This window comes from Delphinapterus leucas, chromosome 11, assembly GCF_059928025.1.
Source record: "Delphinapterus leucas isolate spDelLeu-1000000601 "Yukka" chromosome 11, BTC_Dleu_Yukka2, whole genome shotgun sequence".
NCBI classification, from domain to species: Eukaryota; Metazoa; Chordata; class Mammalia; order Artiodactyla; family Monodontidae; genus Delphinapterus; species Delphinapterus leucas.
Window position 1 is genome coordinate 75,249,763 of NC_143139.1, and position 24,432 is coordinate 75,274,194.

General features: G+C 41.8%; 1 protein-coding gene across 12 annotated transcripts in view; it reads right to left on the reverse strand.

Moving 5' to 3' along the window:
* EEA1 (early endosome antigen 1) overlaps positions 1 to 7,153 on the reverse strand; it is a 146,049-nt gene extending 138,896 nt beyond the window's left edge. For 11 of the 12 annotated variants that reach the window (XR_016395010.1, XR_016395007.1, XR_016395004.1 and 8 more), the window contains exon 1: positions 6,469 to 6,725. Coding sequence is in view for 4 of the 12 variants with exons in the window: in XM_022552397.3 (XP_022408105.1) it covers positions 6,469 to 6,492 (24 nt within the window). In the remaining 8 variants the exon portion in view is untranslated. Of the gene's footprint in view, positions 1 to 6,468; positions 6,726 to 7,054 lie in introns of those variants that run through there. The other variant, XM_089921119.1, reaches the window with a different exon arrangement.
* Between the last annotated feature and the right edge of the window lie 17,279 nt (positions 7,154 to 24,432).

Below are 24,432 nucleotides of genomic sequence, written 5' to 3' on the forward strand. Positions count from 1 at the left end.
AAGAAGGAAAACTACCCCAGACCTTGGTCTCTAATACCATTCCCCCCTAAAAGAAATAGGGCTCCTCAGAGAAATGGCTAGTTTCAGCGCTGGGAAAGGGTAGGTAAAGGATAAGGTTGGAATACCTTACTACGCCAGAAAGTAAGGAAGAGTTCAAAAAAACGATAGGGGCATGACAAAAGGACACTGGAGCCACCTGAAGGGACTCCCACTGTTCAAATCTGGGACAATTTGAACACCAAAATAATTAAGTACAGTGATGAGTTATAGGCCATTTTTATAAAAATGAACTTACGAGTCCATACCAACAGGAAAGGAAGGAAGGTAGGTAAGGGTGGGGGGCAGGGGGGGGAGGGAGAGATGTGAGGCAAGGGAGGGAGGGGAAATCCAAGAACCAATTGGTAAAGGTGCAGGAGTTCTACAGTAGGAAAATCATCATCTTGCAGTCATTATGGTGAAGACTAGATCAAGCAAGAATCAACAATGGTAAATATAGGAGAAATTCTTGATAAAGAACAGGATATTTGCATAGTCTTATAAGTATCTGCCTATTTATTGCAAAGGAAGAAAAAATAATCATTATGATAAGGTCAAAAAATTGGGCTACACCTTGAACTTAGACAAGGTAATCAAAATTAACATAACCTACGAAGGACAAAAAGACATGGGCCTCCAGATGTAATAACCAGAGATGGACACAACAAATTCTAGGCCACATTTCAGCCAAGAATGCACAATCTCAATCTACTCACAATGAAACGTCAGACAACACAACATGAGGAACATTGTAAGGAAAAAAAAAAAGCAGGAGGCGATCTGTATTCTTCAAAAACGTCATAAATTACAAAGAAATGCTGTGGAAATGTTCCATATTAAAAGAAGCTAAAGCAACATGTCAACTACATATAATACCTAACCCTAACTGACCCTATACTGGTGAGGGGTAAATGCTACAAAGGACATTACCAGGTCAACTGAAAAAAAATGGAATTATGAATAGTAAATGGAATCAATGTAAATTTATGAAGTTGACAACTATACTGTAGTTATGTAAAAGAATATCCCTATTCTTCATTGAAGCATTCACAGGTGAAGAACTATAACTGACCCTCAAGTGATTCAGGAAAAATAAAGAAAAAGTACACACATACAGAGAGAGAAAAGAAAAAGGATAGGAGAACGAAGTGTTTAAATGATAAAGCAAATAGGATAAAATGTTAATAAGTAAATTTAGATAAAGAGTATACAGCTGTTTCTTGTATTATTTTATTCTTGTAACTTTTTGTAAGCTTGAAATTGGTTCCAAAAAAATTAAAAATTATATATGTATTCAACTAGACCTGAAATACAGTAGCCACCAACTATATGAGGCTGTTGAACAGTTAAAATATGGCCTGTCCAAAGTCAGATGTGCTGGGACTTCCCTGATGGTCCAGGGGTTAAGAATCCGTCTTGTAATGCAGGGGACGCTGGTTAGATCCCTGGTCAGGGAATTGGGATCCCACATACCGCGGGGTAACTAAGCCCGCGCACCACGACTAATAAGCCTGCGCGCCACAACTAGAGAGAAGCACGCACACTGCAACAAAGAGCCCACGCACAGCAACGAAAGATCCCATGTGCCGCAACTAACACCCGATACAGCCAATAAATAAATAAATAAATAATTTTTAAAAAAAATAACAAAGTCAGATGTGCTGTTAGTGCAAAATACACACATTTCAAAAACTTACTATAAAAAACTCATCAATAATATTTAAGATATCTCAATAACTTTTATATTGACTATATGCTCAAATATTTTAGATAGATTGGGTCAAAGGAAATATATTTTAAATAGTAATTTCAAAAAAAAAAGTAATTTCACCTCTTTTCACTTTTTTAAAATGTGGCTACTAGAAGCTTTAAATTACATATGTGATTCCTATTTGCATTGGACTAGAGCTAGATGATCAAGAATCTCCACAATGAGGTGTCACACTATCTATAAGTTTCTCTCTCAATTTCTTTCTGCTCTAAACAGAGCTCTCTCTCTAAGTCACTTGGTTTTAAGCTACTTAAGGGTAAGGATCAGTTTTACTCACTGTTGTACCTCCAGTATCTAGCACATATCCAGTGTTATAAACATTTGTTTATTGAAAGGCAATATGCAAGCAAAGGCAGGAGGGAGGGCAGGAAGAATGAAATCATTCCCACCTGAGTCTTTGTTTATACTGTAACTCCTTCCTAGAATAAAAGTAACTCTCTTCCTCTCCTAATCACCTTTTCAAAACCCCATCTCTTGCCCATTTTCTCCAAGGAGACACTTCACTCTAACAGGTTCATTCTGTCTGACTGGTCCTCCTCTGTATTACTACAGCCTTCACTGTCTATATAATTTACTTTGGCACTTAATCATATAAGTTCCCTGAGAGAGAGGTCAGATCTCGTATTTTTCCCGTATCTTCCACAATCATTGGCATAGTGCTAACCATATGAGTTGAGTGGCGGAGGAAAGGGCAACAAGGTGCTAAAAAAAGGAAATGGATTGAGTTGGGAAAACTTGGCTCTAGTCTCAGCTTTTTTTTTTTTTTTTTTTTTTTTTTTTGCGGTACGCAGGCCTCTCACCATTGTGGCCTCTCCCGTTGCGGAGCAACACAGGCAGGCCCAGCGGCCGTGGCTCACGGGCCCAGCCGCTCCGCGGCATGTGGGATCTTCCCGGACCGGGGCACGAACCCGTGTCCCCTGCATCAGTAGGCGTACTCTCAACCACTGCGCCACCAGGGAAGCCCTCTAGTCTCAGCTTTGACATCTAACTGTGTTGCCTTAGATAAATCACTCAATCTCTCACTTCCTACTTGCTCATTTTTAAAATCAGAGACTCGTTACCCATAAAAGAAGCCTTCTATTTCCACAATTCTAGAATTAAACCCATTTTTTTCTTTAGCAATCTTATTGATATATACCAATAAAAGGAAATCTAATACACTTAAGGATCTTAGAAATAGCAAAGAAGTTTATAAACTGCCTAAAGTACTAAATGCTGATGTCTTTCCAGCCATGAAGCACTTTACATCCACATTTCTCTTCAAAGCCTATTAAGTAAAATAATCAATACATACATATTGCAGCTACCCCAATTTTTTTTTTCAGATTCTTACAAGCCTCAAAGAAACACCTTTTAGTTGCTAATGGAAAAAAGAAAAAGAACCAGAAACTAAATTTTCTATAAAGTACCCTAGGACCTTATCGGTGATGTTCAAAGATGCTGAGTTACAACTGATTAAAAGCACACTGTCTGTTTCTTCTTTCAAAAATGCTACTTAAAGGAAATTATTCAGGGACTTCCCTGGTGGCACAGTGGTTAAGAATCCGACTGCCAATGCAGGGGACAGAGGTTCAAGCCCTGGTCCAGGAAGACCCCACATGCCGCGGAGCAACTAAGCCCGTGCGCCACAACTACTGAAGCCCGAGCACCTAGAGCCCGTGCTCCGCAACAAAGAGAAGCCACCGCAATGAGAAGCCCCCGCACCACAACGAAGAGTAGCCCCCGCTCGCAGCGACGAGAGAGAAAGCCCATGCGCAGCAATGAAGACCCAACGCAGCCAAAAATAGATAAATAAATTTATTTTAAAAATATAAAAAATAAAGGACGCTATTCAGAAGAAAATTACAACAGGTAAAATGAAAAGGTCATATGAAAACAGAATGCTAAAGGTATGCGACTTAATTTCAAAGCATGAAGACCATTTCAAACAAATCTCTAAATCAGCAAACTTAGTTTTAATCTTGTATCTTATGACCTCTGCTGAGAAATAAGATTATCAGGGTGGGGTAAAATTAAATGGTTGCCATGTTATATAATTTAAAGATTCAAGTCATACTTGTTAGTAAATAGCACCTGTGGAGTTCATACTAGTAATACAAATTACAAGATTTCTTTAAGGCTTTATCCAAATACCCCTATTAAATGCTGAGCATTAACAGTGACCCATCTGTAAGAGCCAAACTCCTCCCAGGTGGCTCTAAGTCCTCTCCTGATCTGGTCTGAGCCTCACGTCTGCAGCCTCACCTCCCACCAATCCCTGCATATCATTTCACTCCCTAAACTTAAATGTTCACATTCCCCTTAATATTACTTGCCCCATTTTACAACTTCTTGTCTAGGCATTTGCGGTTCCCTCAGCCCAACCTGCAGCAAATATGCCCTCCTCCCAGAAGCTTTTCCTGATTGCCCCAAAACCCTCCCACAAAGTGGCCCCCAGGCACTATTCATTCTTCTATTACAAAGAACTGCCATTATTTTTAAATGTCCACTTCCCCAACCAGCTGTGAGTCCTAAAAGGCGGGCCCATATCTTATTTAACTGGTTCCCAGCCCCTAGCAGATGCTTTGCATTTACTGACACTCAATATAAGGACATTGAAAAAAAGGAAGTTAAGTGGTTAACGATGAGAAACAATCCAAACTTTCCTATAAAAGAGTATATAAATTTAAGACAGTGGTCTCAACCAGGGCAAGTTTGCCCCTAGGTGACATTTGGCAAAGTCTTCAGATATTTTTGGTTGTCACAAGATGGGGGAGGGGACTTGGGGGTGCTACTACATCTAGTGGGTAGAAGCCAGGGATGCTGCTCAATATCCTACAGTGCAAAGGACAGCCCCCAACAACCAAGAATTATCCAGTCACAAATACCAATAATTCCATGGTTAAAAAACTCAGTTGTCAACTGACTTATTCATGTGTGATGATTCCTTACCATACCTCAGCAATAACCAGAATAAATTCCAATTTTGTGGTTTCAGCTGAAACTTCTGTAGCCATCGATGTGTATGCACCAACCCTCAAAATGATCTTTATATAATCGTAACGCTTAACAACATTAAACCGAGAGTACCGGAAAGCAGTCCATATTTCTGAAAACTAATCTACAACTAATAGAAGCTACTCTTAAGTCAGTAAACACTTTATTTATAAACTATAAAGCAAACCACAGGCGAACTAATTTTCAGCTGTGGAATTATGCGACGGAAACACAATCTGAGGCATGAGGTAATCAGTCAGGTCTGACAAGAGAAAAAATCTCTAAGTAGTGGAAGTAAATCACGCACAGGTGTCTTTAATGTTGAACACAGGAACTGATGACCAGAGTAAAGGGCATGCCCTCGCTACTGCCAAAATCAGCGCTTATCAAGATTTCAAAAAACTCTGACAAAACATTGCAAAAAATCATCAAATGTCAATACAGGATGGAAGATACAGAAGTTAACTACTTCTACCCCTGATATATGACCAAGTTCCACATGACTTGAACATTTCCCAAAGCTATGCAGGAGCAAGGACACTCCCTTTCTACACAGTGGATGACTCAACTCTCTTTGGTACATTCCTTGACTGCATGCTACAAGTTCACTAACCCCTCTTGCCCTTGGAACTAGTTATCCTACTCTCTCAGTAACCAACTAATGGGTTTGGCACCAACTTTTCAGTCATTTACATTTTGTTGCACCCCATCGGTCTCAAAAGGAAATTAAGGGAAAAAGAGGGAAAAAAAGCTAACCAAAACAAAAAATTGAGTAACAGTGACTCCTATAGAAAAGATTTTGTTATTCTAGGAACTGATTCCTAAACAAAACACCTACAGCTTTCCAGTGCTCTAATCTTTGTATCTTCAGGCTTTTCCAGATTTGACATAGAGAGAGCACTGGCAGAAAGTAAAGGAGTGTACCGTTGGATTAAGCTGACAACGGATCTATACTTGCATGGCTCAAACAAAAAGGTAGCGGGCTGGGAGGGGAAAACGCATTTTTAAATGGGGGGTGTGTGGGGTAGGGGAGTTGCCAACAGTGAGTAATAGCTTCCTTCGCAGCTGACTTTAGCCAGTTAAGTGTCGGTACAGCGACTGGGCCAACGTTAGGCCGGGTTTCACCACATTACCCTGCAGTGCTGCCCAGATGAGATTACGAATCCGCGTGAGGCAGGTGCGTGTCGGGTAAAGTTGCGGGGCACGCCGGGCGGGGCGCTGGGGTAAGAGCCGAGCTAGCCTCCCGAGGTCTCCCACCCGGCGTGCTCCAGCCCGGCGGGCGGCTGGCCGGCCGGACCCGCGGGCACTAACTCTCCATTTTCACTGCCATTCCAGAATCTGGAAGGAACGCGCCGGCGCCACACCCTCCCGCCCGGCCGCCCGCTCGCACTGACAGCCCGCGCGGGTGCGGGGCCCGGGCCTGTGAGCCGGGGGCCGCGGGGGACCCGGCCCGCTGCCCTGCCGCCGCCCCGCCCGCCCCCTGCCCCCCCGAGGCCCGCCCCCAGAGCAGACGACCGAGGCCTAATCGCCGCCTGGGCTGCGGGGCCTAAAGGAAGGGGCCGGCGCTGAAGAGGGGGCGGCCACGCCGCCGCCGCCTCTGCTACTCAGCGAGGCGGCGGCTTCCGCGGCCCCGGGCTCCGGCTCTCCCGCTCACGTGCTCCTGAAAGACGGTTTCACTCTCTTACCCTCTGCAAAATCCTCCTTAACATGGTTTAAACACCACCCGGCGCCGCCCCGGTGACTCTCCAAACCTTCTGCGGGGCCACTCAGTACTCGGGGGTACGCGGGAGGGAGGGACTGAGCCCGGAAAGGACTGGGAGGAGGTCGGGGCGAGGCTGTAGCGGCGGCCGCTCAGGCTGCCCCGACTTCCCCACAGGCGGCGAGAGGGAGCGCGCGCGAGCGAGCAAAGAGGCAGCCAGCGAGCGCCCGCCCTCCCGCCTGCCGGGCCGCCCCCGTAACTGACAGCTGGGCGGACCCGCCCGCCACCGCCCCGCCCTCCCGGCCTGTCCATCCGCGGGAGGCGGAGCTGGAAGGGGCCTGGCCCGCCCCTGCGGCCAATCGGAAGCGGCGGCGGCGTGGGCGGTTGCGTGACGGACAGGCGGCAGGACGCTGGCGCCGCCGCTCCTTCCGGCGGGCCGAGGGACAACGCGGGCGCCGAGCGCACGCCTGCGCTCTGTCAGAGGACGCGCCCGCGCGCAGACAGCGTACTCTCTAGGGGAACCTGGAGGGGGTCCCTGACCGCGACGCAAGAAGGGGTCTCTGGGCGAGTACCTGCGACGGCACCTCAGATTACTCTGTAAAATATGTCGCTGTGACCCCGGCCTTGGCCATTCCTGAACTGGATCCTCATTTCTGCTGGAAGCGCTTGGAAGCAAAGGAGAGAATCGCAGACACGATTAACCGGTCTGATGGGCTTTTTTTCTCCCCTGGTCCAACCCCTGGCGCCTTTCCGTACTCCCTTCCTGCTTCTAATATCAGCCAAAGGGAAAGTAAAGAATCGGAAGAAAGGGTAGGAAGAAACTGGAATTTGAGTTGGTAAGAGAAGTTTGCGGTTGTCATCTTTGGACTATAGCAACAATAATGGACTGATGTCGCTAACATGTTGCACCATCTAAAGCCCACGCTTGGCCCATTCCCCTAGGGAATTTTAAATCCTCTTCTGACAATAGATGTATGAAGTGAATCTACCTTAATGCGTCTGTTTCATAGATTAAGAAAAAAATAATGAGGTCACAGATAAACAGTGTGCCAAAACAAGGACGTGGACTTGGAAGTGGACTTGGACCTGACTTCCAGGCACGATGTTATTATTTAAACTCAAAAATCACAGCTGCGGAATCCTACCATTCTGCCAGTATTCACGAGCTAAGAGGTTCAACTTTACCCTGAGCGGGGGAAAGAGAAGCCTTTAATAATGTTTAAGTTGGAGGAGGAGAATAATGCAACTAACCTTGCTGGGGGTGGGAGGGGAGGGTGGGGATCTGAAGTCTACCAAGCAATGAATGGAGCGCTTATCAGAAAATACCCACAGATCTTCTGAAAAAAATGCAGCAAATCTTATTTTCAAATTACTTAATGTAAAAGCGTTTTGTAAAATGTAAATAAAGCATTATATGATGTAATATATTGTTTCCATCCAAAACATGTCTGTTTTTTAATGTGTGTCGTGTCTGTAGTGCAGCAAAACAGTCGTGCCTACAACTCATACATTATTAATCACTATTGATGATAGTGCACTTAAGTACTTCCAGGCAAACATAGCAAAGCACACATTTTTCCACCTTTTCAGACACAGGTACTTTATTTTCAGACAGTATGGGAAATATTTTCACTGAAGCAGAGTAATAAAACTGTAACATAATAAATATATTGAATAGATTTGGTCTCTGCCCCTAAGTGATAGGGTGATAAGAGCATCTTTTGGTGTAATGTTTGATCTGCTGAGTGGTTGGGTGTCCCTAGATAGCTTTAGGGTGGGGGCTGAGTCATGATTAGAAGGTTGGAATTTTCTGGCCCACCTACTGGAGCCAAGAGGAACTTCAAGACTTAATCCCCATTGGCCAGTGATATAATCAATCATGTCTATGTAATGGAACCTCCATAAAAACCCTAAATCACGAGGTGTGGAGAGCTTCCAGATTGAGGAACATCAAGATGCTGGGAGGAGGAAGTGTCTGGAGAGAATAGGCAAGCTTTGCACCCCTACCCCCATACCTTGCCCTATGCATCTCCTCCATTTGGCTGTTCCTGAGTTGTAGCCTTTGTAATAAACCGGTAATAGTAAGTAAAGTATTTCTGTGAGCCAGTATAGCAAATTATCAAAGCTGGGGAGAGTGTTGTGGGAGCACCCAATTTATAGCCAGTTGGCCCAAAGTACAGATGACAACCTGGAAGTTTCAACTGGTATCTGAAGTAGGGGGCATTCTTGGTGGGACTGAGCCTTTAGTCTGTGGGGTCTGTGCTAACTCTGGGTTGTTAGTGCCAGAACTGAATTAAATTGTAGGACTCACTGTTGGTGTGCAGGGAATTGGAGAATTGCTTGGTATGGAAAAAAACTCCACACATTTGGTGTCATAAGTCTTGTAAGTAGAGAAAGGAAGCAGTTTTTTCCCTTTAAAGTGACATTTGTTTTTATTTTTCAAAAATTAGTTTAAAGCTGCCTATTAATGTCACATGCTAAGGCCTTCTCCACTGGAATTCTCCAGTGGAATCTTTTGACTAATATAATAGACTCTCATCTACTGCTTAGCTAGATGGGTTATTCAAAAATCTGTGCACTCCCCTGCAGCTTACGATAACTCCATCATTGGAATAATATACTAGGGGACTGAAAACTCCAAGAAAATAAGCAGTGGATGAGACATAATCATGTAAGAATATCCTTCACTAATGTAGCAGCTTCCCACACAAAACATTCCTATTTACGCATCTGGCTGCTAGTTCCTATACATTTACTCTTTTACATCAACATTCCATCAATTCTTTGACTCCATCATGACCTCCAGTCCATTGGCCCTTCTTAACGTTCTTACTATCGGCCATTTCCCTAGCGTCCTCATTTCCGTCAAAACCCAGATTAAAGCTATGATCCAACTTTATAGCACCGCCACCCTTTGCAAATATGCTTAACTTCAGCTCTCTCTTCCTCTGTTGTTTTTGTCTAGCAGAACCCGAACTTGACTACCCAGCTCCTCTGTGCTGTACAGGAGCTGCTGAATATCACTAGAGATACATGTATACAGCTGAAGCTGCTGGGCTCATTTTACATTAACAGCCACAGATAGATCTCAGACACTCAATACAGTCCAGCAACAATCCTGTTATACTTTCCTCCTGTCTTCTTTTAGATCCCCAAAGTGGCTTTCACACCTATAGTACTTTCACTGTCTTACCTTGCATTTTCTTCCTAACCCACTCCAATCAAGTCTCCTTCTCATCTACTCCAATGAGACTGCTCATATTAAGATTACTAATGATGTACATGTTGCCTAATCCAGTAATGACTTTATTATTTTTTTTTACTTTATTTGAGTCTTGTTCACACTGAGAACAAGAGACCACTCTCTCCTTGAATTATTTTATTCTCTTGACTTCCTTGACAGTATACTTTCTGGTTTTTCTCCTCAATGACCATTCCTTCTAAAACTTGTTTGAAGACTTCTCTACCGCATATCTTAATGTTAGAGAGCCCCCGACTCTGTTCTAGGCCCCTCCTTTCGTCTATGGCACATGGCCCAGAAGTGATCTCAACCAGTCTCCTGGCTGTAAATTTCACTTGTCTGCCCAAGTCTGTATCTCCAGTGCTGAACCTCCCCAGGTTTCCAGACTTGTATGACAAACCATCTACTTCATATTTCTTCTTGGATGTCTAATGAGCATCTCAAACTTAATATGACCCAAACAAAACTGTTTCATTTTTATTTTCAGAATTGCTTCTTCACCAGTTATCCTGTCTCAGTATGTCCTACCCCCAGCTACTAAGTTGTATCAAACCAGAAATCTTGACGTTATCTTTGGTTTCCCTCTTTATCTCATCACATCCCCTCCCTCCATCCAATCCATCAGAAAATCCTGACATGTCTACCTCCAAAACATACCCCAAATTTGCTACTTCTTTCCATTATCACCTCAGCCCACAGCACCTTCATCTCCTGTCCAGACTATTGGAATAGTTTCCTGGTTGGTCTCTCTGCTTTTACTTTGGCTTCCCTATAACCCATTCACTACACAGCAGCCAGAAACAACTTTTAAAAGTGCAAATTAAAGAATGTCACTGCCTTTCTTGATTGTAGCTCCCCATCACAATCACAATAAAATCCAAATACCTTATCCTGGCTCACACAACCTGTCGATCTGGCCCTGCCTGCTTCTCTGCCTTCCACTTATAAACACTTAGCTTACTATGCCCCAGCCTCCTTGAACTTCTTTTTTTTTTTTAATTTATATTTGGATGCGTTGGGTCTTCACTGCTGTGCGTGGGCTTTCTCTGATTGTGGTCTTCGTTGCGGTGTGCAGGTTCTCATTGCGGTGGCTTCTCTTGTTGTGGAGCGTGGGCTCTACGCACGCGGGCTTCGGTAGTTGTGGCACATGGGCTCAGTAGTTGTGGCTCACGGGCTCTAGAGTGCAGGCTCAGTAGTTGTGGCGCACGGGCTTAGTTGCTCTGCAGCGTGTGGGATCTTCCAGGACCAGGGCTTGAACCTGCATCCCCTGCATTGGCAGGCATATTCTCAACCACTGTGCCACCAGGGAAGTCCCTCCTTGAACTTTTATTCCTCAGCTGCAAAAAGCTTACTCCTGCCTTTGCACCAAACAGTTCCTATTTAGGAAATGCCTTTCCCTGAGATCTTGTGATTAATTTCTTGGCATTCATAACTGCACTTTAAAAGTCATCTCCTCAGAGATAGCTTCAGGGATCACCTCATCTAAAGTTCTAAAGCGGTCTCCAATCCATCACATTACCCATTCTAATTCTCTGCATAGCAGAGAAAACTATCATTTCTGACTTTCCTTGTTTCTCTATTCACGTCCCTCCCAACAAGAATATAAGGGTCGGGCTTCCCTGGTGGCGCAGTGGTTGAGAGTCCGCCTGCCGATGCAGGGGACGCGGGTTCGTGCCCCGGTCCGGGAAGATCCCACATGCTGCAGAGCAGCTGGGCCCGTAAGCCATGGCCGCTGAGCCTGCGCATCCGGAGCCTGTGCTCTGCAACGGGAGAGGCCACAACAGTGAGAGGCCCACGTACCGTAAAAAAAAAAAAAAAAGAATATAAGGGTCTTGTCTCTTGTTCACTGGTGTGTCCCCAATAATTAAAACAATGCTCAACCCATGGTTAGCAATAAATATTTATTGATGAATGAATGAAGAAAGGAAGGAAGGTACTATGGCTTAAATGTTTGTGCCCACCTAAAATTCATATGTTGAAATCCTAACCCCCAAAGCTGACAGTATTAGTAGGTAGTGCCTTTGGGAGGTGATTAGGTCATGAGGGTGGAGCCCTCAAGAATGGGATTAGTGTTCTTATAAAAGAAACCATAAAGAACTCTCTAGTCCCTCTATGTGAGGATACAAGGGGTCTGTGACCCAGACGAGGCCCTTCACCCAACCATGCTAGCACCCTGGTCTTAGACTTCCAGCCTCCAGGACTGTGAGCAATAAATTTCTGCCACCCAGTCTGTGGAATTTTGTTATAGCAGCCTGAACTAAGACAGAAGGGTGTGTAATCATTCCTATAGCAGTTGCCTTACAGAGTTACTCAAACTAAGATCTTCCTACTTGTGAAGATATAGTCCATATCTAACAATCTTGAGAGTGATCCAACATCTTTTGATCCTACTCAGCAGTCTTTTTTCTTTTGATATAATATATATGTGTGTATGTTTCTTTTTTTTTTTTTTTTGCAGTACGCGGGCCTCTCACTGTTGTGGCCTCTCCCGTTGCGGAGCACAGGCTCCGGACGCACAGGCTCAGTGGCCATGGCTCACGGGCCCAGCCACACTGCGGCACGTGGGATCTTCCCGGACAGGGGCACGAACCCGTGTCCCCTGCATCGGCAGGCGGACTCTCAACCACTGCACCACCAGGGAAGCCCTGTTTCTTGACTCTTCAAATTTTTCCCAATATTTATGAGAAACAACTTATTCTCCACCTTTTGTAAATTAGAAATTTTTCTCCTTCTTAATTTCATGTGTGACCACCAAATAATTCATTTCCAGTTAGAAGCAAATCTATGAAAGATCACAACACAGCAAGCAAAGTGCAGCTGATGGCTCTATATACGTAAAGCAAAGATAGTTTAGGGGTTCTAAGGAACACACACAGGACCACTAACCAGCGATTTAGCAGCAATTAGTTTTTATTTTTCTCAACTGAATTGTTCATTTTAACAAATTATGTTAACATCATTGGACCAACTAATTGAAGTCTAGTATCAATTTGTGCTTCTTTCAGCCCTTGAGGGAAGGATGAGGAGGGAGGCAAAGACGAGAACTTCAAAGGAGTGGGCAGATACATGAATTCTACAGAAGTCCCTACTGATTTTCTCCAAGTTGACTTGAGTAACTCCAAGAAAAGTATCAAGTCTCCATTGAGTTTCTTTGGAAGCAGGTTTAAGGAAGATCCAAAATAATAATTATGTTCTAAGAGCTATTAAAAATCATATACATGTATATATATGTATATGTATATGAATACACACACACACACACACACACACACACACACACACACACATATACACATACATATATGGCCCTGGCTAAGCCTATTGCATTCAAACCACATGTTGAGTTGGTAGAATACAAAATAGTCCATGGAATCATGTAGAGGTGGTACAACAAAAATTCCCATCTAATGTAAGTTGGTAGAGCCACTATGAAAAACAGTATGGAGGCTCCTCAGAAAACTAAAAATAGAATTACCATATGATCCAACAATCCCACTCCTGGGCATATATCCAGACACAACTCCAATCCAGAAAGATACATGCACCCCTATGCTCATAGCAACACTACTCACAATAGCCAAGACATGGAAACAACCTAAATGTCTGTCGACAGATGAATGGATAAAGATGTGGTACATATATACGATGGAATACTACTCAGCCATAAAAAAGAATGAAATAGTGCCATTTGCAGCAACATGGATGCAACTAGAGATTATCAAACTAAATGAGGTAAATCAGAAAGAGAAAGACAAATACCAGGACTCCCTGGCAGTCCAGTGGTTCCACTGCAGGGGCACAGGTTGGATCCCTGGTCGCAGAACTAAGATCACACATGCCGTGTGGCATGGCAAAAAAAAAAAGAAAGACAAATACCATATGATATCACTTATATGTGGAATCTAAAATATGACACAAATGAACCTATCTACAAAACAGAAACAGACTCATGGAAATAGAGAACAGACTTGTGATTGTCAAGGGGGAGGGGGTTGGGGGAGGGATGGAGTGGGAGATTGGGGTTAGCAGATGTAAGCTGTTATATATGGAATGGATAAACAACAAGGTCCTACTGTTTTACTGTATAGCACAGAGAACTATATTCAGTATCCTATGATAAACCATAATGGAAAATAATATAAAAAAAAGAATGTATATATAACAGAGTCACTTTGCTGTACAGCTGAAATTAACACAACATTGTAAATCAACTATACTTCAATTAAAAAAAAGTTTTTAAAAGAAAGAAAGAAAGGAAGGAAGAAAGAAAAGGGGAAAAAATTCCCATCTATGATAAGAGGGTGAAATCTTGAGTGCCAATGTGACTCCTCCAGTCATACACATAAAGTTCATGGTTGGGACTTTCTGACCTGAAAGACTCCTCATTCTGCTTGGGTTTTCCAAAACCACACATTTGGGGAACTAGGAAAACAGTGGGGAGCTAGGTTAACTCCTCATCTTTTTGATCTAGTGAAGATTCTTTATTTTGCCTATTTGAAAAAAAAAATTCAGTAGTAAATCAAAATGAAATTGATGTTAAATCAAATCCAAATCATCATTCCTATCAGTCTTCTAACTGAGATCAACCTGTGGACCCCCTACCCGAACAGCTAACTAAATGGAAAAAACCACATGGACTACTACAAAAGGTGGTGGTGTAGGCAAATCGTAGAAATGGAACTAACACCTGAAGTTCTGTTCTCACATGTTTCTAAAGAGTGTTTGTGAAGTCAGGTGAAGTGATTTAATGAATTGGGTAGAGAGATGTCATCTGAGCATTGGTCAGGGCTAGCATTTCCTTGGATTTGCTCAGTCCAGTGTTTTTCTAAGTATGTCCCTCCAAGCCCTAAGTGGTCCCTCAGAGGCCACCTCAGTAGATGGGGAGAAGCAAGCAATTGAGGCCCTTACATTATTCACCCTTGTATCAGCTGATGTAGCTTCACTTTTACCTGTTTTACATAATGGGTTCTGAGTGAGATTTGTTTCCAAAAAAAAGTAAAGTATCACTCTGGGGCCCAAAAGCAAAAGTATAATTGAAAATATTTTAGAGGAGGGGACAACTGAAATAGGTATGGTCAAAAGTTAAGAAAACCAGTAAGAAATGGTGAGGCACACCTAGGTTAGCAGCAGCAGGAGTTACCATATATCTAGTTGGACCAGTACCCGAAGGGGCAAGAAGAGAGAACAGTTAACCAGAATCCAGAGAGAGCTATGAGAGAGAGCTGCAAGACAGAAGCTGTGACCTTCAGTAGGGAGTATTTAGAAAACACTTAGATGTGAAAGGGAGGATACCAAGGGACTATATGTCCTGTCTTCATTCCCTTCCCAACTTCTGGATTTCCTGCTTGTGCTTTCCACTGGCCCAACTCAATGAGGAGCGAAAAGGCAAGGGAGCTTGTGGATGTAGTAAGTCCCCTACATACGAACCTTCAAGTTGCGAACTTTCAAAGATGCAAATGTGTGTTCACCTGTCCAATCACATAAGTTAGTTCATGTGTCTGGAGTATATTGTCACATGCATGCATCCTCTATAAGTGGTTGTGCTTTTGTGTATTTTATTGTACAGCACTGTATAGAGTACAGTAGTACAGTATCTTTATTTCAAGCCCAGGATGTCCAGAAGCGAGCGTAAAAGCAGCGGTGATGTAGCTGGTACTGCTAAGAAGCACCAGCTGTTGTGCTGTACTACTGTACGTTTCAAGGTACTGCACTGTAAGATGAAAAATGTTTTCTTTATTTTTTGTGCTTGTTTGTTTTTTATGTATTATTTGTGTGAAAAGTATTATAAACCTATTACAGTACATTACTATATAGCTGATTTTGTTAGCTGGGTACCTAAACTAACTTTGCTGGTCTTACGAACAAGCTGGACTTACAAACGCGCTCTTGGAATGAAACTCGTTTGTATATAGGGGACTTACTGTAGTGAGTGGATCAGTTTCAGCCTCAAGAGGCAGAGCAGTTAAGACCTTGTGTTAAATAGGAGTCAAGCTATCCTCCCTTTGGAGAAATGTTGGAAAATAAACTAGATTCTGTATGTTCATATATACTAGATCTAAGCTATGAAGAGCAAAGAGCCTGCCCAGTGCTAGACATGTCATATCTGCTGTCTATAGCTCTATGTTAAATATCATAGGTGAGTTTGCTGAGGATCAGAAGTTTGGAATTTATCCATGCCTACAAAGCTGTGATTCTTTCCATATACTCCATTGAAGGGAAATACAAAAATAATGGTCAGCATTTTAAAACTCTTTTCCACTACAAAGTTCTGGAAATGGATAGTGGAGAATAGTTCCACAACAATGTGAATCTACTTAATGCCACTGAAGGATACACTTAAAAGTGATTAATATGATAAATTTTATGTTATGTATATTTTACCACAATTTTTTTAAAAAAGGAGATAGAGATTGAACACAGAGGAGGAAGTGGAAGACATGACGGTAGAAGCAAGAAGTTGGAATGATGCAGGGAAGAGGTCCTGAGCTAAGGAATGCAGGCAGCCTCCAGGAGCTAGAAACATTCTCCCCTTGAGTCTCCAGAAGGAACCAGCCATTGAAGATACCTTGACTTAAGCTCAGTGAAACTGATTGCAGCCTTCTGACCTCCAGAACTGTAAGGTAACAAATTTGTGTTTTTTGTTTGTTTGTCTGTTTGTTTAGGATGTAACATGTGGCATGCGGATCTTAGTTCCCCAACCAGGGATCGAACACATGCCCCCTGCAGTGGAAGCTCGGAGTCCTAACCACTGGACTGCCAGGGAAGTCCCAAATTTGTGTTGCTTTTTTTAAAAGAAATTTTTTTTCAATGAGCAATATAGCATTGAATTCAGAGTTTATTGATTGTGACACAGTGTGTAGTCAATATCTGTAAATGAGTTTTGAAAGATAGGAAGGAAGGAAGGGAGGAAGCGAAGGAAGGACGGAGGGAGAAAGGAAAATGTAAATTTCAGACCAGTCGCTGGTAGTAAACTTACTGGGTAAACCTTCCAAAACATGTAAATGTAGCCTCTTTTTCCCCTGACGGTGGTGATTTTTAAAACATATCTGCAAATTCTTTGACACTCCTCCCACCAACAGGCAGAGTTTAATTTGCCTTCCTTTGAAGGTAGGCTGGACTTAGCGATTTGCTTCAAATGAATAGTCACTGTGTGACTTCTGAGGCTAGCATAAAGCTATTTAACAAATACAAGTGGAATGCTTTATTATGTGATTGTTAGCTCAGTATGCCTTCCAAGAAGTTGCCTACTTTGGAAAATCATGTCATGAATTTAAACTTTAAGCTCCCAGTCATGTACTAGAACTACTCAACTTTGAAAGGACATTGCCAGAATGTATACGGAAGAGTGACTGGTATTATTAGTTGCTGATCTTAGTAATTTGGCTAAACAAGGTGGATTGCACCAAGGTTTACAGCTACAGGACCATTATTATCCACCTCCCATACACTTTCATTGGGTTACCAGACACTCTTAGGGTTTCTACTACATGTTATTTATTTGCTGTTGATTCTAAAATCTGCAGTCTGGCTCTCTCGTCTACATATGAAACCCAAATGTTTAACAGGCTACTGAACAAATTCACTTAGATATCTCCCAGAATCCTCAAGCTCAATTCAAAATGTCTGAACTCTAAACTGACTCATCATGGGCCTCTTCTGCCCTTCACTCACTTCCCTATGACCTCCTGGGGTCCTATACCACTGCTGGCACCACCATATGCCCAAGCTAGAAATCTGCCATCTTTGTCCATTCTCTTTTTATTTCTGCCCATATTTAATTAATCACCCAGACCTGTAAATTCTGTCTCACATTGCCCCAATTTTCAAGTCACTCCTTTCTGACCTAGAAGTAACTCATCTCTGATCTTGGTCTTGCATCCATCTAATTCATTTTCTACCCTGCAGCCAGAGTGATCTTACTAAAGCACAAAACCGATCTTCATTACACCCCTGCTTAAAATTCCTCACTCATCCCCATCATTTTGAGGACAAAAACCCAAACTCCTTACTGTGATTTGCAAGACCTTCCATGCTTTTGCTCCGGCTACCCCTCCCCGCTTATCACTTGACATTATTTTCTTTGCACTGTATGCTTCAGGCATGCTGAACTACTGCAGTTTTCAGGCTCATCACAGTCTCTCCCTGACTTCTAGACCATGACATATACTATTCCACTGCCTGGAATGTTCCCTATGTTCACCCTCCTTTTGTCTGTCCAGTTCCTACTCATCCCAAACTCTCACCCCACCCCAAACTAAGCTACATGGCCTATATGTACCTCCATTTTGTACTCAACCCTATTAAGGGTGAGAAGGGAACATCACAGACTCAAAACACTCTAGGCTACATGAAAAGCCTGTCCCTGAGGTCCATCATTCAACTACCTCCTCTTGTTCTGAATACAGACCCTTCCAATTTTCCATTATAATTGGCTTCCCAGGTAGTTTTGTCTTTAAAGAGTAAATGCACTTATTCTGTTGAGGCAAGCAGAACAGTCTACACGACTGTTTTATTGTCCATTGTAAATTAATAAAATGACATTTCAGTCTCTGTACGCTTGAATAAAATGAGTTTGCCAAGAGAAGATTTTACTTTTAATGTGCTGACAGAAATTCAAGTTTTGAGCCTGCAAAGCAAAGATTCAGAGCTTGTACCACAGTGATTTTACCAGTGTAAATAAACTTCCTGAGGTCTCTTGACAGCTAGCCAGCTGGCCTCCCTAGGCAGCATAATTAGAATGATGAGTGGTATACAATTTAGACCCACTGCACTTCCATCTCCCCTTATGACTTGACAGAAACTCAGTGACAGAAGATTCCAGAGGCCATCGAAATTCAAACAGTATGTTGCTTAAGCCCATAGACCGCTTAGAATAGTCTGAAAATCTAAAGCAGAGTATTATGGTCAGGGCTCAAATACATGGTCCATTGTAAAATACTAATCTGAAAATGTCTTGCCACCACAGGTAGCATGAGTGAGGAATGGGAGATGATAAAGTACTTTACTTAATATAATTATTATTAATAGTTAAATTATTATTGTGTAAAAAATATTCTAGGTGGAAGAGACTCTCTTTCTTTCTCTCTCCTCTCTCTCCCTCTCTCCTCTATATTTATCTCTATTAAAAAAATGTTTTCTTTGCTAAGGGAGGAAAAAAGTCTACCTAATAACTCAGGGCAATCATCTCATTCATGTTATCACTTGTAAATGATATTACAATAGTGTACTTGATGTCAGCATTGCAAGATTACATAAAAAATAACACATGGTACACTTTTTTGTTTTTTTTTTTTTTTGCCGTATGCGGGCCTCTCACTGTTGTGGCCTCTCCTGTTGCAGAGCACAGGCTCTGGACGTGCAGGCTCAGCGGCCATGGCTCACGGGCCCAGCCGCTCCGCGGCATGTGGGATCTTTCCAGACCGGGGCACGAACCCATGTCCCCTGTATTGGCAGGCGGACTCTCAACCACTGCACCACCAGGGAAGCCCATGGTACACTTTTTAAAAGTGATTTAGGAACCATGCTTGTTACAGGTTAGTTGGCTAAAAATAGGATCCAAAAATATATTTTACTTGACAGATTTTGGTTAATATATAAAATGGATACTTAGTTGACAAGCAAACAAATTAATCTGGGAAGAAAATTAAAGAACAATCTTTGGAAAATACAGTCTCCTTCTTCTCCCTTTTACCTTGTAGGGAAAGAAAATCTTTTCCTCTACTCTCTTAGCTCAAGTACCTGGGGAGATACAAATTAAACTAACAAAAGACAGATTAACAGGAGAAAAGGCATACAAGTTTTATTAATATTTACATGTGCATGATAACTTCACAAAAAAAAGAAGTGAAAAATCCAAAGAAGTGGTTAGACTCAGGGGCTTATATATCATTTTAACAAATGGTGATATACTGTAGAGAAGTAACTAGACAAAGGAAAGGGAGTTTGGGCTTCTAGGGCAGATAAATTGTGGGAAAGTGACAAGAAAATATATGGGTAGAAGGAATGGAGGGTAAGTGTTATTTTAGTAAGTTTTGTTTATGCAGACTCATCTCAGTGCCAGTTCTCCATCTCCAATGTTATAAGTTAATGAAACAGTAGGCAATACCTTAGCAGCCTACATAAGCAAACCAAAACCTAAGCCTGAAATGCCTCAAGGTTAAGAAATCAAAACCTAAGGACAACCTGTCACAAACAGCCCACTAGGCTTTCTCAATTAATGTAACTGCTTAAGCTATAGCTAATCAAATAATATCCTTGATTTGCTTCTGCCTCTTCTCTTTAGAAAGTCTTTCCCCTGGCTCCTGTTTGTGGAGTGTTTCTAACTACTTCCAACTGGGTATTGCCCAATTCAAATCAATTTTTGCTCAAATAAACCTTATCATTTTTAATATACCTCAGTTTATCTTTGAACAAGCGATAAGGATAGCTCTCTTCTTCCTCGTACAGCAGAGGGGATAAATGTATGCCCTGCTTTTGGGCAGAAAGAAAGAGGGTAGGCAACTCTGTTTAAAAAAATAAAGAAGACAATTCAGGTGATACAACAAATTTTAATACTTCATGACATTCACAGTCTCCTTTTGGAGAACTGCAAAATGAGGTAGAAAGCACGACATTTTTTATGAATAAAGAATAAAGAACAGGGCTTCCCTGGTGGCGCAGTGATTGAGAGTCCGCCTGCCGATGCAGGGGACACGGGTTCGTGCCCCGGTCCGGGAAGATCCCACATGCTGCGGAGCAGCTAGACCTGTGAGCCATGGCCACTGAGCCTGTGCGTCCGGAGCCTGTGCTCCACAACGGGAGAGGCCACAACAGTGAGAGGCCCGCGTACCACAAAAAAAAAAAAAAAAAAAAAAGAATAAAGAACAAGGAAGAGACAAATGAAAAATATTTGAGGGGCTAGGGCCATATAGTCAAACTTGTTTGGGTGAGAAGACCTGGAGTTGGCTTGGCATTTGAGGTTTGGCTGAATAAATATTCAACTGGCCCTCTGTATTCATGGGTTCCACATCTGCAGACTCAACCAACCATAGATTGAAAATATTTGAAAAAAGAAACTCCAGAAGGTTCCAAAAGGCAAAACTTAAATTTGCCACACTACCAAATTCATTCTATGAGACCAACATCACCCCAATAACAAAACCAGACAAAGATATCACAAAAAGAGAAAATTGCAGACCAATATCACTGATATGAACATAGATGCAAAAATCCTCAAGAAAATATTAACAAACCGAATTCAACAACACATTGAAAGGATCATACACCATGATCAAGTGGGATTTAGCCCAGGGATGCAAGGATGGTTCAATAACCACAAATCGATCAATGTGATACACCATATTAACAAACTGAATGACTAAATTACAAGAGAATCTTATAATGGAGAAAGCACCAACTTAAATGTACATAAGAAATTTTACCCTTCATTACCAGTCTTTTCCTGGCAACCTCCTATAACTGGCCTCCTCCCACCAACAGAGACACAGACACAGACACAGATTCACACAGCTTTCTTTTATCTTTAGCTGAAGATGATCTTTCAGCTGGTAGCTTAGGCCACCTAGGGTGTTATTCATTTTTCCCTGGGTATCTCCCATGTGTACATGAGGTATACATGTTAATACAATTCTATTTGTCTTTCTCTTGCTAATCTGCCTTTTATTACAGAGTGTCCCAGCCCATAACTCAGAAGGGTAGAGGCAAAATTGTTTTTCCTCCCCTACAGTTCACTCAAGAAACTACTACATATGTTGCAATTGAATTGGAAGACCTTAGGATGAAATTTAAAGCTAATAATAAATAATTTAGTCTTATGATGAAAAATAAGTGACAAAAATCATCTTTAAATCATTTTATATACTGAAGAAAAATTCCGAGATAGCATATGTTAAAAAGAAAAGCTATAAGCCCAAAATGGTGTCACTTGTGATAAAGCTAAATACTAAACCTAGATTTAATACCAACCTGCAGTTTTAATCTTCCCCAGGAATGTAATCTTTCTTTTTTTTTTTTTTTTAGGTAACTCTGGTTTAAACGTTATACAGTTGAAACTTGAACATGTGTTTGAACTGTGAGGGTCCATTTATATGCAGATCTTTTTTCTATAACTATACAGTCAACCCTCCCTATTCTCAGGCTTCACATCTGCAGATTCCACCAACCAAAATTTCCATCCACTGTTGGTTGAATCTGAGGATGCAAAACCCACAGTTAACCGAGGGCCAGCTGTATTCATTGTACTATGCCATTTTGTATAAGGAACTCGAGCATGTGTGTATCCATGGGGGCTCCTAGAACCAATCTCCCATGGATACAGAGGGACGACTATATAAATTTCATGTGTACAACATTATAATTCAAATTCCATATACACTACAGCATTCTTACCACCCCAAATCTAGTTTTATCTGCCCATACAATTGACCTTCTTTACCCATTCCTCCCCCAACCCCACTTCCCCTCTAGTAACTACCAATCTATTCTCTGTATCTGTTTGTTTTCATTTTGTTTTGTTTTGTTTGTTTGTTTTTATATTTTACATATGAGTGAAATCAAATGGTATTTGTCTTTCTCCATCTGACTTACTTCACCTTATTGCCTTCAAGGTCCATCCATGCTGTTGCAAATGGCAAGATTTCATCTTTTTTTAATGGCTGAATAATATTACGTTGTATATATATATATATATATATATATATATATATATATATCACTTCTTCTTTATCCATTCATCCACTGATGGGCACTTAGGTTGCTTCCATATTTTGGCTATTATAAATAGTACTGAAATATATCTTTTCTAATTAGTGTTTTCATATTCTTTTGATACATACCCAGAAATGGAATTGCTGGATCATGTGGCAGTTCTACCAACTAAAGAATGTCGCTTGCCATTCAGTTCTACAAGCATTGAATCATTAGCCACTGCAGCAGCTGACCTTTAACACACCCTGAAAGGAGTTCAGGATGGAGATCAGGAATGAAGAACTCTGTGCTCTGGGAAAACTGGCAGAACAGGCCTTCAAATAGATATTTTCAGGAGAAACATTTTATAAACCTGGATTCTTTCATCTTCCCATACTTAGAAAAGCACTACAACCATAAACTAAGATATTTGTTCCTCCTGACTACTGACAACCTCCTACCAAGATATATGCTTGGTTGCATGTACCCCCTTTGCCAAAATCACATATATACTGACCTCCCCCCTTACCTCTTTGGAACAGTTTCTCAGAGCTATCTGAGAGTCTGTCTCTGGAGTTACAGTCCTCAGTAAGACACTGAATAAACTTGACCCACAGCTTTTACATTGTGCATTTTTTAAGTCAACAGTACTCAATTTTTTGAGAGAAGTCCATAGAGGCTGCACCAACTTATATTCCCACCAACAATGCAGGAGTATTCCCTTTTCTCCACATTCTCGCCAACACTTGCTATTTCTTGTCTTTTTGATAATAGCCATTCTAACAGACATGAGGTGATAGCTAATTGTGGTTTTGATTTGCATTTCCCCAATAATTAGTGATGCTGAACATCTTTTCATGTGCTTGCTGACCATCTATGTGTCTTCTTTGGAAAAATGTTGTTCAGATCCTCTGTCTATTTTTAAATTGGGTTGTTTGTTTTTCCTTCTTGTTGTGTTGTTGTTGAACCCATGTTCATGTGCCCCATGCACAGTGAAGCCAAACAAACCAAAACCTCAGGGTTTGGAGCAAAGAAAGGTTTATCGAAGGACCAAGCAAGGAGAGTGGGCAGCTTATGTTCAAAAGACCCAAACTCCCCAATGGCTTTCAGGGAAGAGTTTTTAAAGGCAACATTTGGGGTGAGGGCTACAGGGGGCATGACTTTCTTCTAATCAGTGGTGATATAATAGGGTGGTGTTCCAGGGATCTCAATCATCAACCTTCTGGTTCCAACCAGTCTGGGGTCTCAGCATGTAGTTACCATTTTCCACTTGGGTGGGGTCTTAGTTCCTGCAGAACAACTCAAAGATATGTGTCAAGGAGGAACTAGGACTGTTTTATCACCAAAATATTGTTTCTTGACTGATTTTCCTTTATTTCTGCACTGATTTTTGCTTGTTTCTGCATTCCCTCACTTCCCTAACTAGTAACTGGTTGAATCTGCTCTTTAGAACTCAGGAAAGGCCTAGGAGACCAAAGCCTTTTGCTACAAGCAAGAAATGGGGGTCCCAGAAAGGTTTTTGTACCAAGGAGAGCCTCACAGGATCCTGCTCATTTTCAATCTCCCCTTTTCTTTGACAGTCCTCTATCCTGAGAGGAACAAGAAAGGGAATAAAGTTTTGGATAGAGAGGTTAATCATAAACTCAGCAGGGGAAACCTGGTTTCAGGCATACTCAGTTTCAGTGTTGTATGAGTTCTTTTTATATATTTTGGATATTAACCCTTATCAGATACATGATTTGCAAATATTTTCTCCCATTCAGTAGGTTGTCTTTTCATTTTGTTGATGCTTTCCTTTGCTGTGCAGAAGTTTTTTAGTTTGATGTAATCCCATTTGTTTACTTTTGGTTTTGGTTCCCTTGCCTGAGGAGAGGTACCCCCCCCAAAATATTGCTAAGACTGATGTCAAAAAGTGTACTGCCTGTTTTCTTCTGGGAATTTTATGGTTTCAGGTCTTACATTCAAGTCTTTAATCCATTTTGAGTTAATTTTTGTATATGGTAGAAGATAGGGGCCTAGTTTCAA